This window comes from Mobula hypostoma, chromosome 23, assembly GCF_963921235.1.
Source record: "Mobula hypostoma chromosome 23, sMobHyp1.1, whole genome shotgun sequence".
Classification (NCBI taxonomy): domain Eukaryota; kingdom Metazoa; phylum Chordata; class Chondrichthyes; order Myliobatiformes; family Myliobatidae; genus Mobula; species Mobula hypostoma.
This window is the reverse complement of record NC_086119.1, coordinates 36,207,364-36,219,682: the sequence shown is the minus strand read 5'-3', so window position 1 is coordinate 36,219,682 and position 12,319 is coordinate 36,207,364. Positions and strand designations below refer to the sequence as shown.

Genomic DNA, 12,319 nt, shown 5'->3' with positions numbered 1-12,319 from the left:
GTTTAATTGATTTGCAAAAGGAACCTGACTACTTAGGGAATGGGGGAGGGAATTTGTGTGCTATAGTGTGTGTCAAAGGGAGAATGACAAGCAGAGCGTCAGGAAGCTGTACTGGACTAACGTTTTTGAATCATCGTAGTAGCTGATAAACTCCATTTCAGGTAATGTGTGCCTGGTAATCTGATTACATGAAAGAATCATTATGTGCCCTGGAGAAAGTGTAGATCAGATCAGAAGTGGTTTAGAGTTCCAAGTGATCTGGAGGAGCTGGAGTAATTGTTTTCTTTTGGGAGAAGGGTTGAAATGAGATAATTGAAGCTTTCATCTTCTCCTGAATACAATTATCAACACTCAACTGATGTTCAGCATGGGAAGAAAGGTTAATATTAGGAGGCAAAGTTTAAAAATAAAGAAGGCTAATGTTAGTTTGGGCATCTAGAGAGCAATCCAATTGTGTCATGAGTGATCGATCAATGAAAGTTCATCCTGAGAAGACATCATTACACTACTGGCCCTGTGGTGATTACACAGTTGGTGGCTGGCTCTGCACTTTATTCTCCAGCTTTCTGTATCTGCCTCTGCATTCCCAGGGCTACAGCCAGCACTGATAATGATCAGAACGTGGGTGCAAAGTGTTTTGAGATCCTGCATTAGAGGCCAGACTTGCCATGGCACCTGCAGTTATCTAATCCCAACCAAGTTATTAAGACCTTGGCTGTGGCGTTGGGACTCGGGCTAGCACTGCTCTGAGCACCTCTAGATTGTCCTGCAGAGCAGTGCATGGAGCTATGTCGCAGGATTTGCTCGAACAGGGCACCTTGCCCATTTTGATAGATTAATTCCGCACTCTGTTGATCAGAAATGGGATGTACCAAAATGAGGGAGAATTTTTTTTTCTCACAGAAGGTTGACTCGCACATCTCTGACTGGTAGGATAATTGGCCACAGTGAGTTTCCTCTTGTGTGCAGGTGAATGATAGAATCTGGGATGAATTGACAGTGTTTGAAGATCAGAAAGTGATGTGGACTGGAAAGCAGAGGTCGGATCTGCTATGGTGTTTTGAGTGCAGGAGCAGGTTTGAGGAGCCTGCGTAGCGCTGTCCCACTTCTACTTTCAATATTGGTCTGCTCTTAAAGTAGAATAGAACCTAAAACGTAGAACAGTACAGTACAGTATGAGCCCTTTAGCTCACGATGTTGTACCAACTAATATAAACCTACTCCATGATAATCTAATCCTTCCCTCCTATACAGCCCTTAGCCCTCCATGTGTCCATCTAAGACTTTTTTAAATATCCCTAATGTATCAGTCTCAACCACCACCCCCAGGAGTGTTTCCCAGTAACCTACCACTCTCAATGTAAAAAGTCTACCTCTGACATGTCCTCTAAACTTTCCTCCACCCACATATTATGGATGTCCTCTGCCAATGACCTGGGGAAAAGGCACTGGCTCTCCACTCTATACATGCCTCTCATAGTCTTATACACTTCTATCAAGTCACTTCACATATTCCTTCTCTCCAAAAGAGAATAGCCCTAGCTCACTCAATCTAATCCATGCAGCATCCTAGTAAAACTCCTCTGCACCCTGTCTAAAGCTTCCATATCCTTGTAATGAGAAGTGAACAAAATACTCTTTTAAGTTTTGTCTAACCAAAGTTTCTTAGAGCTCTTGAACTCAACCCCTCCAACTAATGAAGGCAAGGACACCATAAGCCTTTTTAACCACCCTATCAACTTGCACGACAACTTTAAGGGGACCACAAGATCCCCCTAGCCTCCACACTGCTAAGGATCCTGCCATTAACGTTGTACTCTGCCTTCAGTTCAATCTCATAGGTATGTCACTTCACACTTTTCCAGATTGAACTCCATCTTCCAGTTCTCCACCCTATCTGTATCCCATTGTAACTTACAGTACGACAACCTTCTACACAATCCATAACGTCACCAGCCTTCATGGCATCTGCAAACTTACTAAGCCACCGTTCCGCTTCCACATTGAAGTCATTGATTTAAAAAAAAATCACAAAGAGCAGTGGTCTCAGAACGGATCCCTGCAGACCACTAGTCATGGATCTCCATATCTCCATGCGGAATACTCTCCATCTGCAAAACACCCTCTGCTTTCTGTAGGCAAGTCAATTCTGAGTCCATCCAGCCAAATTTCCATGGATTTCATGACTTTCTGGAAGAACCTGCCATTGAAAACCTTGATAAACACATGGCTAAAATCCAAATGCGCCACATCCACTGGTTTACCTTCTTTAGTTTGTTTCGCCACCTCCTTGAAAAATTCAGTCAAGCTCATGAGGTATGATCTGCCCCTCAAACTGCCATGCTGACTATACCTGCTAAGAATACACTTCTCCAAGTGCTCATAAACCCTGTCCCTTAGAATATTTTCCATTATTTTGCCCACCATTGACGTAAGGCCTGCTGGTGTATAACTCCCAGTATTATACTTATTCACTTTCTTGAAACCGGAACACTTACCATCCTCCACTACTCCTGTGGCCAAGGAGAAGACAAAAATCGTTGTCAGTCCTTCAGCAGTCTTTTCCCTCCCTTCCTGTCTGGCCGTGGACTTGTTTATCTTTAGTGCTGGAAGTGTGGACTGATAATGGTGCGGTGAGGTCATTGAGCCACACTCACAACACACTGGAGGAACGCAGCAGGTCAGGCAGCATCCGTGGAAATGATCAGTCAACGTTTTGGGCCGGAACCCTTCGTCAGGACTGAAGAGGGAAGGGGCAGAGGCCCTATAAAGAAGGTGGGGGGAGGGTGGGAAGGAGAAGGCTGGTAGGTTCCAGGTGAAAAACCAGTTATATATAGGCATCCATTAGTCTTGGAGACCATGGATCTGTGCCTGGAAAGTCTTTACTCTCCAGGGGCAGGCCTGGGCAAGGTTGTATGGAAGACCAGCAGTTGCCCATGCTGCAAGTCTCCCCTCTCCACGACACCAATGTTGTCCAAGGGAAGGGCATTAGGACCCATACAGCTTGGCACCAGTGTCATCGCAGAGCAATGTGTGGTTAAGTGCCTTGCTCAAGGACACAACACGTTCCCTCGGCTGGGGCTCGAACTCACGACCTTCAGGTAGCTAGTCCAATGCCTTAACCACTTGGCCACATGCCCACATAGGGATAGGGGAAGGGAGGGGGAGGGAATTACCGGAATTCTATGTTCATACCAAGGGGCTGGAGACTACCTAGATGGTATATGAGGTGTTGCGCCTCCAACCTGAGTTTATCATCATGGCAGTAGAGGAGGCCATGTATGGACATATCCGAATGGGAATGGGAAGCAGAGTTGAAGCCCTATCCCTATTTCACTCTGCCACCTCCCCCAGCTGCCTATCACTTCCCTCATGGTTCCGCCTTCTTCTACTACCCATTGTGTTTTCCCCTATTCCTTCTTCACCTTTCCTACCTATCCCCTCCCTGCTTCCCCTCCCCCACCCCTTTATCTTTCCCCTTACTGGTTTTTCACCTGGAACCTACCAGCCTTCTCCTTCCCACCCTCCCCCCACCTTCTTTATAGGGCCTCTGCCCCCTCCCTCTTCAGTTCTGACGAAGGGTTCCGGCCCAAAACGTTGACTGATTGTTCCCACGGATGCTGCCCGACCTGCGGCGTTCCTCCAGTGTGTTGTGAGTGTTGCTTTGACCCCAGCATCTGCAGAGTATTTTGTGTTTAAGATCATTGAGCCATCTGGGACCTTCCATACAAAAGACCAATTGTGCTTCTTAAATGAGATTTAGGGATGGAGGGAAAACAGAAGGAGAAATAGATGTGATTAAAAGAAAGAGAAAAACATCAAATATTAACTTCTTAAACTATTACATTTTTCAAATATTATATTTCAAGAATTTACTACCTGTGAGGGCGATTTCCATAGTTCCAGTTGTTCCTTATAGAGCATGTGAATAGAAGATGTGTTATTAGAGGATTACACGAGGGGTGATTGATAAGTTCGTGGCCTAAGGTAGAAGGAGTCAGTTTTAGAAAACCTAGCACATTTATTTTTCCTACATTTACACATTTAGTCCAGTGGTCATGGAGAATAGGGATCCTTCCTTTGTAGAAGTCAGCGTCTTGGACCTCCAGAAAGTGGTCCACAGCAGGGGTGATTGATAAGTTCGTGGCCTAGGGTAGAAGGAGATGAGTTATTAACTTCAAACTTTCTGCGTTTTCACTCAAAGAGTTGAACTGCACGTGCATGTAACAAGAGCTGTCTAACTCATCTCCTTCTACCCAAGGTCACGAACTTATCAATCACCCCTGCTGTGGACCACTTTGACAAAGAAGGGATCCGTATGCTCCACGACCGCTGGACTAAGTGTGTATATGTAGGAGGGGACTATGAGGAAAAATAAATGTGCTAGGTTTTCCAAAATTGACTCCTTCTATCTTAGGGCACGAACTTATCAATCACCCCTCATAAGTCTCCTAGAAGTTTGTCCTCTTTATTATTTATTCAAATACTAGTGCTAATGCAGGTATATGGAGTTGAGTGGGATCTGCGATCAGCCATGATGGAATGATGGAGCAGACTTGATAGGCTGAATGGCCTAATTCTGCTCCTATGTCTTATGGTCTACTAATGCTGTGACAGTTTATTCATTTTTATGGCACAAATGTGTTAATTTCTTGAAACCCACATAGAGGTAAACAACTAGCTCAATTTTTGTCAATTTATTTGAAGAACAGCTCTAAATCTTCACCCCTGCTCTCTCCAAATAAAAACTGCAATAACTTTATCCTAGCAACACACATCAAAGTTGCTGGTGAACGCAGCAGGCCAGGCAGCATCTCTAGGAAGAGGTACAGTCGACGTTTCAGGCTGAGACCCTTCGTCAGGACTAACTGAAGGAAGAGTTAGTAAGAGATTTGGAAGTCCTGAAGGAAGAGTTCTAATCTCTTACTAACTCTTCCTTCAGTTAGTCCTGACGAAGGGTCTCGGCCTGAAACGTCGACTGTACCTCTTCCTAGAGATGCTGCCTGGCCTGCTGCGTTCACCAGCAACTTTGATGTGTGTTGCTTGAATTTCCAGCATCTGCAGAATTCTTGTTGTTTGCGTTTGTTTTAAAAAAATAACTTTATCCTCTTCATTTCTAATGGAACATGTAACATCTGTGTCTGTGGTGGCCAGTGCCATCATGTTTGCTGTTGTGTGCTGGGGCAGCAGGCTGAGGGTAGCAGACACCAACAGAATCAACAAACTCATTCATAAGGCCAGTGATGTTGTGGGGATGGAACTGGACTCTCTGACAGTGGTGTCTGAAAAGAGGATGCTGTCCAAGTTGTGTGTCATCTTGGACAATGTCTCCCATCCACTACATAATGTACTGGTTGGGCACAGGAGTATATTCAGCCAGAGACTCATTCCACCGAGATGCAACACTGAGCGTCATAGGAAGCCATTCCTGCCTGTGGCCATCAAACTTTACAACTCCTCCCTTGGAGGGTCAGACACCCTGAGCCAATAGGCTGATCCTGGACTTATTTCCTGGCATAATTTACATATCACTATTTAATTATTTATGGTTTTATTACTATTTAATTATTTATGGTGCAACTGTAACGAAAAGCAATTTCCCTCGGGATCAATAAAGTATGACTATGACTATAACTATGACTAAGATACACCCCAAGCAGCCAGAACCAATGTACCATCTAATCAGGCAGCTTTCCTATTGATCTGAGTACTTGTGTTTGAATCTCACCATTGAAATTAGAGAATTCAAATTCTAGAACTCAAATCAGTATAGCTAGTGTCAGTAACAAAGACCATGAAATGTTCATATTGTCCAAAGAACTCATTAGATTCATTTTTATCTTTAAGAGAAATTATCTGCCATCCTTATTTATAAGACCATAAGATATAGGAGCAGAATTAGGCCATTTGGCTGAATCATTTTCCCTCTTGGCCCCAGTCTCCTGCCTTCTTCCCATATCCCTTGATTCTTACCAATCAAGAATCTATCAACCTCTTGATCTTTCAAGATTTTTCCTATCAGTGATCTCTGATCCACAGGTATGCGGTTGCTTCTTAACTATTTGCGGAAATGAGCTAACAAACCACTCTGATCTTGAGCAGTTAGGGATGGGCAATTGGTATTGAGATTATTAGTGACTTCCTTAGTGAACAAGTAACAACGCCATTTTAGGGAACACTTGTAATTGGTTGGCTGGAGCATTCACTACACAAACAAGAGATGGTGCGTCATGCATTGAACATGAGAAATATATGCACTTGTGATCTTCCTGGGCTGTTGTGAAAATGGAAACGTCCAAGGTGCTCCATTCCATCCTGTGAGCAGAACTTAAGGTTGCTTTTATTTGCTTTATTCCAGCTGGAAGAACGACCACAAATGAGGAACTGGAAGACATGCTGGAGAGTGGGAATCCTGCTATCTTCACATCTGGGGTGAGTGGAGTATGTAGTGTGTCTTCACTGTAACTCTGATAGCTCCTCAAAGCCAGGTGAGATTTAATCCACCTCATTCCAGCAAAAGCATTATATTGCAGAATGAATTGCAGGGGAAAGCGTACCAAGCGTCAACAGAGGGAGAGAAAAGCAGCGTATTGGGCTAAAGCAAGGAAGTCTGGCATTTCACCATTAGTTTGGCTCAGTTAGTAGGACAGATTGTGGTTGAAACCTCACAGGAGGCTTAGCCTCATAATCAAGGCTGATACTTTAGAGTATTACCCTGTCAAAATCACTATATGTCTGATAAGAAACCAAGGTCTCAGCCCATTTACATAGTTTGAAAAACAGCTGGGCGTGTTGAGGATCCAAATCTATAGTTCTTCAAATTCAGAACTCTCCTGTGTATATCTGTCTGTGTCTCAATCAGTTGTCATGGTAATATGCTCAATTAGAAAATTGCAATGACAGCAGCTGAAAGTATACCTCCTCGTTATAGGGGATATCAATCACGAGGAAGTAAATGTCCTTTGCACACTGAAATCTCTTCCTTTCAATCATGTAGAGTCAGAGAGCACCTCAGCACAGAAACAGGCCCTTTGATCCATCTAGTCCATGCAGTCTGGCCTTCTATCTAGTCCCATCTACCTGCACCTGGACCCTAGCCCTCCAAACCTCTCTCGTCTAAGTATTTATCCAAATTTCTCTTAGATGTTACAATTAAACTGTCATCTACCACTTGCACTGGCATAAACACGAGGAAGTTTGCAGATGCTGGAAACCCAAAGCAACACACCCAAAATGCTGGAGTAACTCAGCAGGTCAGGCAGCATCTATGGAGATGAATGAACAGTCAATGTTTCAGTCCAAGACCTTTCTTCAGGACTAAAAAGGAAGAGGGAAGGTCCAGAATAAAAAGGTGGGGGGGGGGGGTAGACGGAAGGAGGATAGCTGGAAGGTGATAGGCAAAGCCAGCTGGTGAAGAGCTGGAGAAGAAGGAATCTGATAAGAAAGGAGAGTGGACCGTAGGAAAAAGGGGAGGAGGAAGGGACCCAGGGGGAAGTGATAGGTAGGTGAGAGGAGGTAAAAAGCTAAAGTTAAAAATAGAAGAGGGGAGGGATAGGGATATTTTTGTTACTGGAAGATTGATATTCATGCCATCAGGTTGGAGGCTACCCAGGCAGAATATAAGGTGTTGCTCCTCCACTCTGAGGGTGGCCTCATCTTGGCATGAGAGGAAACCATGGACTGACATGTTAGAACGGGACTGGGAATCGGAATTAATTGGCAGCTCTTCCCACACTCATAACACCCTCTGAATGAAGAGATTCCCTTTTGATTTCCCTTAATATTTCACCTTTCACCCTAAAACTATTTCCTCTAGCTCTAATCTTCCCCAGCCTGAGGGGGGAAAGGCTACATGCATTCACCCTATCTGCACACCTCATAATTTTGTACACTTCTACAAGATTTCCCTACATTCTCCTGTGCTCCAGTGAATGAAATCCTAACCTTTTCACTCTGTCCCTGTGACTCAGGTTCTCAAGTCCTGGCACCGTCCTAGTAAATTTCCTCTGCCCTCTTTCAAACTTATTGATATCCTTCCTGTAGGTAGGTGACCAGAACTGCAGAACATCTCAAAGTCATTGATGTCAACCGTAAAATGCATTTGCTGCTATTATGTAGTGTGCTTACTACAGCACACTGTGCAGAGAAAGATCCCACATGTGATGAATGAATGCTGTGTAACGAGTTTTATAGAGATTTTGGTCAGGTAATAGAGTGCATAATTTCATTTATATAGCTCCTTTTGCATCCTTAGGCCATCCCTAAGTGTTTCATATTAAATCACCACTACAGAAGAATAGTCAGCATTCTTTTACAGAAAAATACCAAGCAAAATCCCAAATAACAAGCAGATATATATACTATAACTTAATATACAGTATACATTGTTGTGTTTGGGAGTTAAGGGCTGTACTGGAAATTGGAACCTAAGGAGAATATGTAATCTCTTAGAAACCACTGTTGGTTGTATAGGCCAATCAGAATCAGAGTCCCGTTTAATATCACTGGCATGTGTTGTAATATTTGTTGACTTCGCAGCAGCAGTACAATGCAATACATAATACTATAAAAACATGAATTATAGTAACTGTATGTATATATGTGTTGGCGCGTGGCCAAGTGGTTAAGGTGTTCGTCTAGTGACTTGAAGGTCACTAGTTCGAGCCTTGGCTGAGGCAGCATGTTGTGTCCTTGAGCAAGGCACTTAACCACACATTACTCTGCGAGGACACTGGTGCCAAGCTGTATGGGTCCTAATGCCCTTCCCTTGGACAACATTGGTGACGTGGAGAGGGGAGACTTGCAGCATGGGCAACTGCTGGTCTTCCATACAACCTTGCCTAGGCCTGCATTCTGGAAACCGTCCAAGGTGCAAATCCATGGTCTCATGAAACTAACAGATGCCTATATGTATACATTAAATAGTTAAGTTAAATATAGTGCAAAAATAGAAATAAAAAAGTAGGGGTACTGTTCTTGGGTTCACTGTCCATTCTGAAATTGGATGGCAGAGGGAAAGAAGCTGTTTGTTTGTGTGCCTTCATGCCTCTGTACCTCCTTCTTGATGGTAGCAATGAGAACAAGACATGACCTAGGTGATGTGGGTCCTTAATGATGCCTTTCTGAGGCATCATTCCTTGAAGGTGTCCTGGATGCTATGGAGGCCAGTGCCCATGATGAAGTTGACTAAGTTTACAACTCTCTGCAGCTTACTTTGATCCTGTGCAGTAGCCCTTTCCCATACCAGACGATGAAGCAGCCAGTTAGAATGATCTCCACAGTACAACTGTAGAAATTTTTGAGTTTCTTTGGTGGCATAACAAATTTCCTTAAACTCAGAATGAAATACAGCCACTGTCATGCCTTCCTTGTAGCTGCTTCAATATATTGGGACCAGGTTAGATCCTCAGTGATATTCGCACCCAGGAACTTGGAATTACTCACTCTCTCCACTTCTGAGGACTGGTGTGTGTTCCCTCGATTTACCTCTTCTGAAGGCCACAATCAGCTCTTTGGTTCTACTGACACTGAGTGCAAGGCTGTCGCTACAGCACCACTCAACTAGCTGGTATCTCTTGCTTCTGTACGTCCTCTCGTCACCATCTGAAATTCTGCCAGCAATGTACAACCCCCTGTGCAGTGGATGCAATGGATTGCAGAAGTATTGATAAACTCCAACCAGACCATCGACTTCAGAGGATGATGGAGACAGATCATCGATGGCCTATGCCCCACTTAGCAACTAAGGGCCCAAGTAAGCAAGTAGTAAGTGAATAAGTAAAAACCAATGTGGAATTCTTGGGAGCTACTGGAAAGACAGATGATTCTTTTAATCGCTGCCTCAAACAAAAGACAATAATATAGTATGTCCTCGACACAGCACTGAATTATTTAACTGGATTATGTGCTTGGGTCATAGACGGGGCTTAAAATAATCTTTCAGACTCTTGAGACTTCTACTGGTTGCTCCCACTATCAGTTATCCCAATACATTACATGGTGTTTGAATTCATGACTATGAGCTTGTATGTTAATTGCGGAATACATTAAATCATAAAATGAGTTATAGGTGATGTCTGTAGTTTTAGATATTTAGTTATAGAAGAGTGGATTCCTGTGAAAAAAGTACACAGATTTAATAGTGTGCTTGATACTGACATCAGGTATAACGAGGAAGGGAGTGTTATTCCTAACAATTGCATTCTTATCTGGATTAATTCTCTTAATTGATCATTGGTGTAAATAATCTACAAGATCCCCCCACCCCAGCTTTGAAAACGAGCACTGCACACAAAACGCTGGAGGAACTCAGCAGGCCAGGCAGCATCTATGGAAAAAAAAGTACAGTCGACGTTTTGATCCGAGACCCTTCAGCAGGACTGGAGAAAAAAACACTGAGGAATAGATTTAAAAGGTAGGAGAGGGGAGAGAGGAACACAAGATGATAGGTGAAACCTGAAGGGGGAGGGATGAAAAGAGCTGGGAAGTTGATTGGTGAAAGAGATACCGGGCTGGAGAAGGGGGAATCTGGTGGAAGAGGACGGAAGGCCATGGAAGGAAGAAGAAGGGGGAGGAGCACCAGAGGGAGGCGATGGGCATGCAAGGAGATAATGTGAGAGATGGAAAAGGGGATGGGAAATGGTGAAGTGGGGGGGGGGCATTTATGGGAGTTGGAGAAATCCATGTTCATGCCATCAGGTTGGAGGCTACCCAGAGGGAATATAAAGTGTTGTTCCTCCAGCCTAAGTGTGGCCTCATCACGACAGTGGAGGAGGCCATGGATAGACATAGCGGAATGGGAAGTGGAATTAAAATGGGTGGCCACTGGGAGATCCCACTTTTTCTGGCAGATGGAGTATAGGTGCTCGGCGAAACGGTCTCCCAGTCTACGTCAGGTCTCACTGATATACAGTAAGGCCACACGAGGAGCACCAGACACAGTATATGACCCCAACAGACTCACAAGTGCAGTGTCATCTCACCTGGAAGCACTGTTTGGGGCCCTGAATGGTAATGTGGGAGGAGGCATATGGGCAAGTGTAGCATTGGTTCGACTTGCAAAGATAAGTACCAGGAGGGAGATCAATGGGGAGGGATGAATGGACAATTTTTTTTGTGTGAGAGAACCTTTCAAAGCTGCATTCAATCACCTGAATCTATTTCCAGACCCAGTAATGCATCTTACATTCTCCAGCCTCAATGTTGCTTCAAAGTGAAATCAGCAAGAACCATTCAAGTGCAATGAGCCAGTAATATGTGGATATCCTCAGTGCAAGTTAGTGTCAGGGGCTGATGGGACTGAAACATTTATTTATTTGTTAGATTTTGGCTTTAATTTGATTCATTTTATTTACTACTTTACTTGGTCCCCTATGAGTAGAATAAGCGAGTATTAGCTTCATTAATTTTTATTTAAGTAATATTGTGCTGCTGGTAATCCACCCCATGGACATGAGGATTGCTTAAATTAAGTATTCAAATTTCATTTTACCAGTCTTGAGCAGTAAGAGGCTAGTGAAGTGCAAAAGATACATGGCAGCGTGGGGTTTATGTTAATCGTCAAGCAATCAGGAAACCAAATATGTGATTAAACCAAAAGTGAGTGTAACCCTTTGAACCTCTGAGCCTGTCCTGTCATTCAATGATATCATGACTGACCTTGTTTATCATCCGTTCTTTCCCGTTCATTCCCCATATCCTCTCATTCTCTTGGTGTCCACAGAAGGTACTGATCTCAAAGACTGATGTAATGAATCCCAAAGCCACAGCTTTACAATATTTGTTCTCATCTCTTCCAAATTGCCAGTTACTTCTTTGTATAACAATCTCACCATATTCTGCGCTCTCCAGCAAGAGGGAACACCTCTCAACGTTCACCCTATTCTGATGGTGTTGGCTTTGCTGACCGAAAAATTCTAAACTCCAACGAACACCTCAAGCCCTAGCTGATATAGAAAGCTATAGGCACACTCACTAAAGGAAAGATATACTGTTGCTACCTACTCTTCAAAGACTGGTTCACTTCCCTGTTTATCCTCCATATCAAGATTAGCTTGCCAATACCCACTATCCTCAAATCCTATGTCACCTCTTTCTAAGGGTTTGATTTCATTTTTTACCAACAGAGCCACACCATCCCCTCTGCTTGTCCTTTTGATATAATGTGTACCCTTAAGTTCCCAACTATAATATTCTTTTAGCCATGACTCAGTGATGCCACAACATCATGCTTGCCAATTCCTAACTGCTCTACAAGATCATCTACTTATTCCATATACTGTTGCATTCAAATGTAACACCTTCAGTCCTGTATCTGTCT

At 43.6% G+C, this 12,319-nt stretch overlaps 1 protein-coding gene across 3 annotated transcripts in view; it reads left to right on the top strand.

Moving 5' to 3' along the window:
* Positions 1-12,319, top strand: part of LOC134336652 (syntaxin-1A) — a 338,429-nt gene that overhangs the window by 281,962 nt on the left and 44,148 nt on the right. For all 3 annotated transcript variants that reach the window (XM_063030990.1, XM_063030989.1, XM_063030992.1), the window contains exon 7: positions 6,359-6,432. In XM_063030990.1, the coding sequence (XP_062887060.1) occupies positions 6,359-6,432 (74 nt within the window). The remainder of the gene's footprint in view (positions 1-6,358; positions 6,433-12,319) is intronic.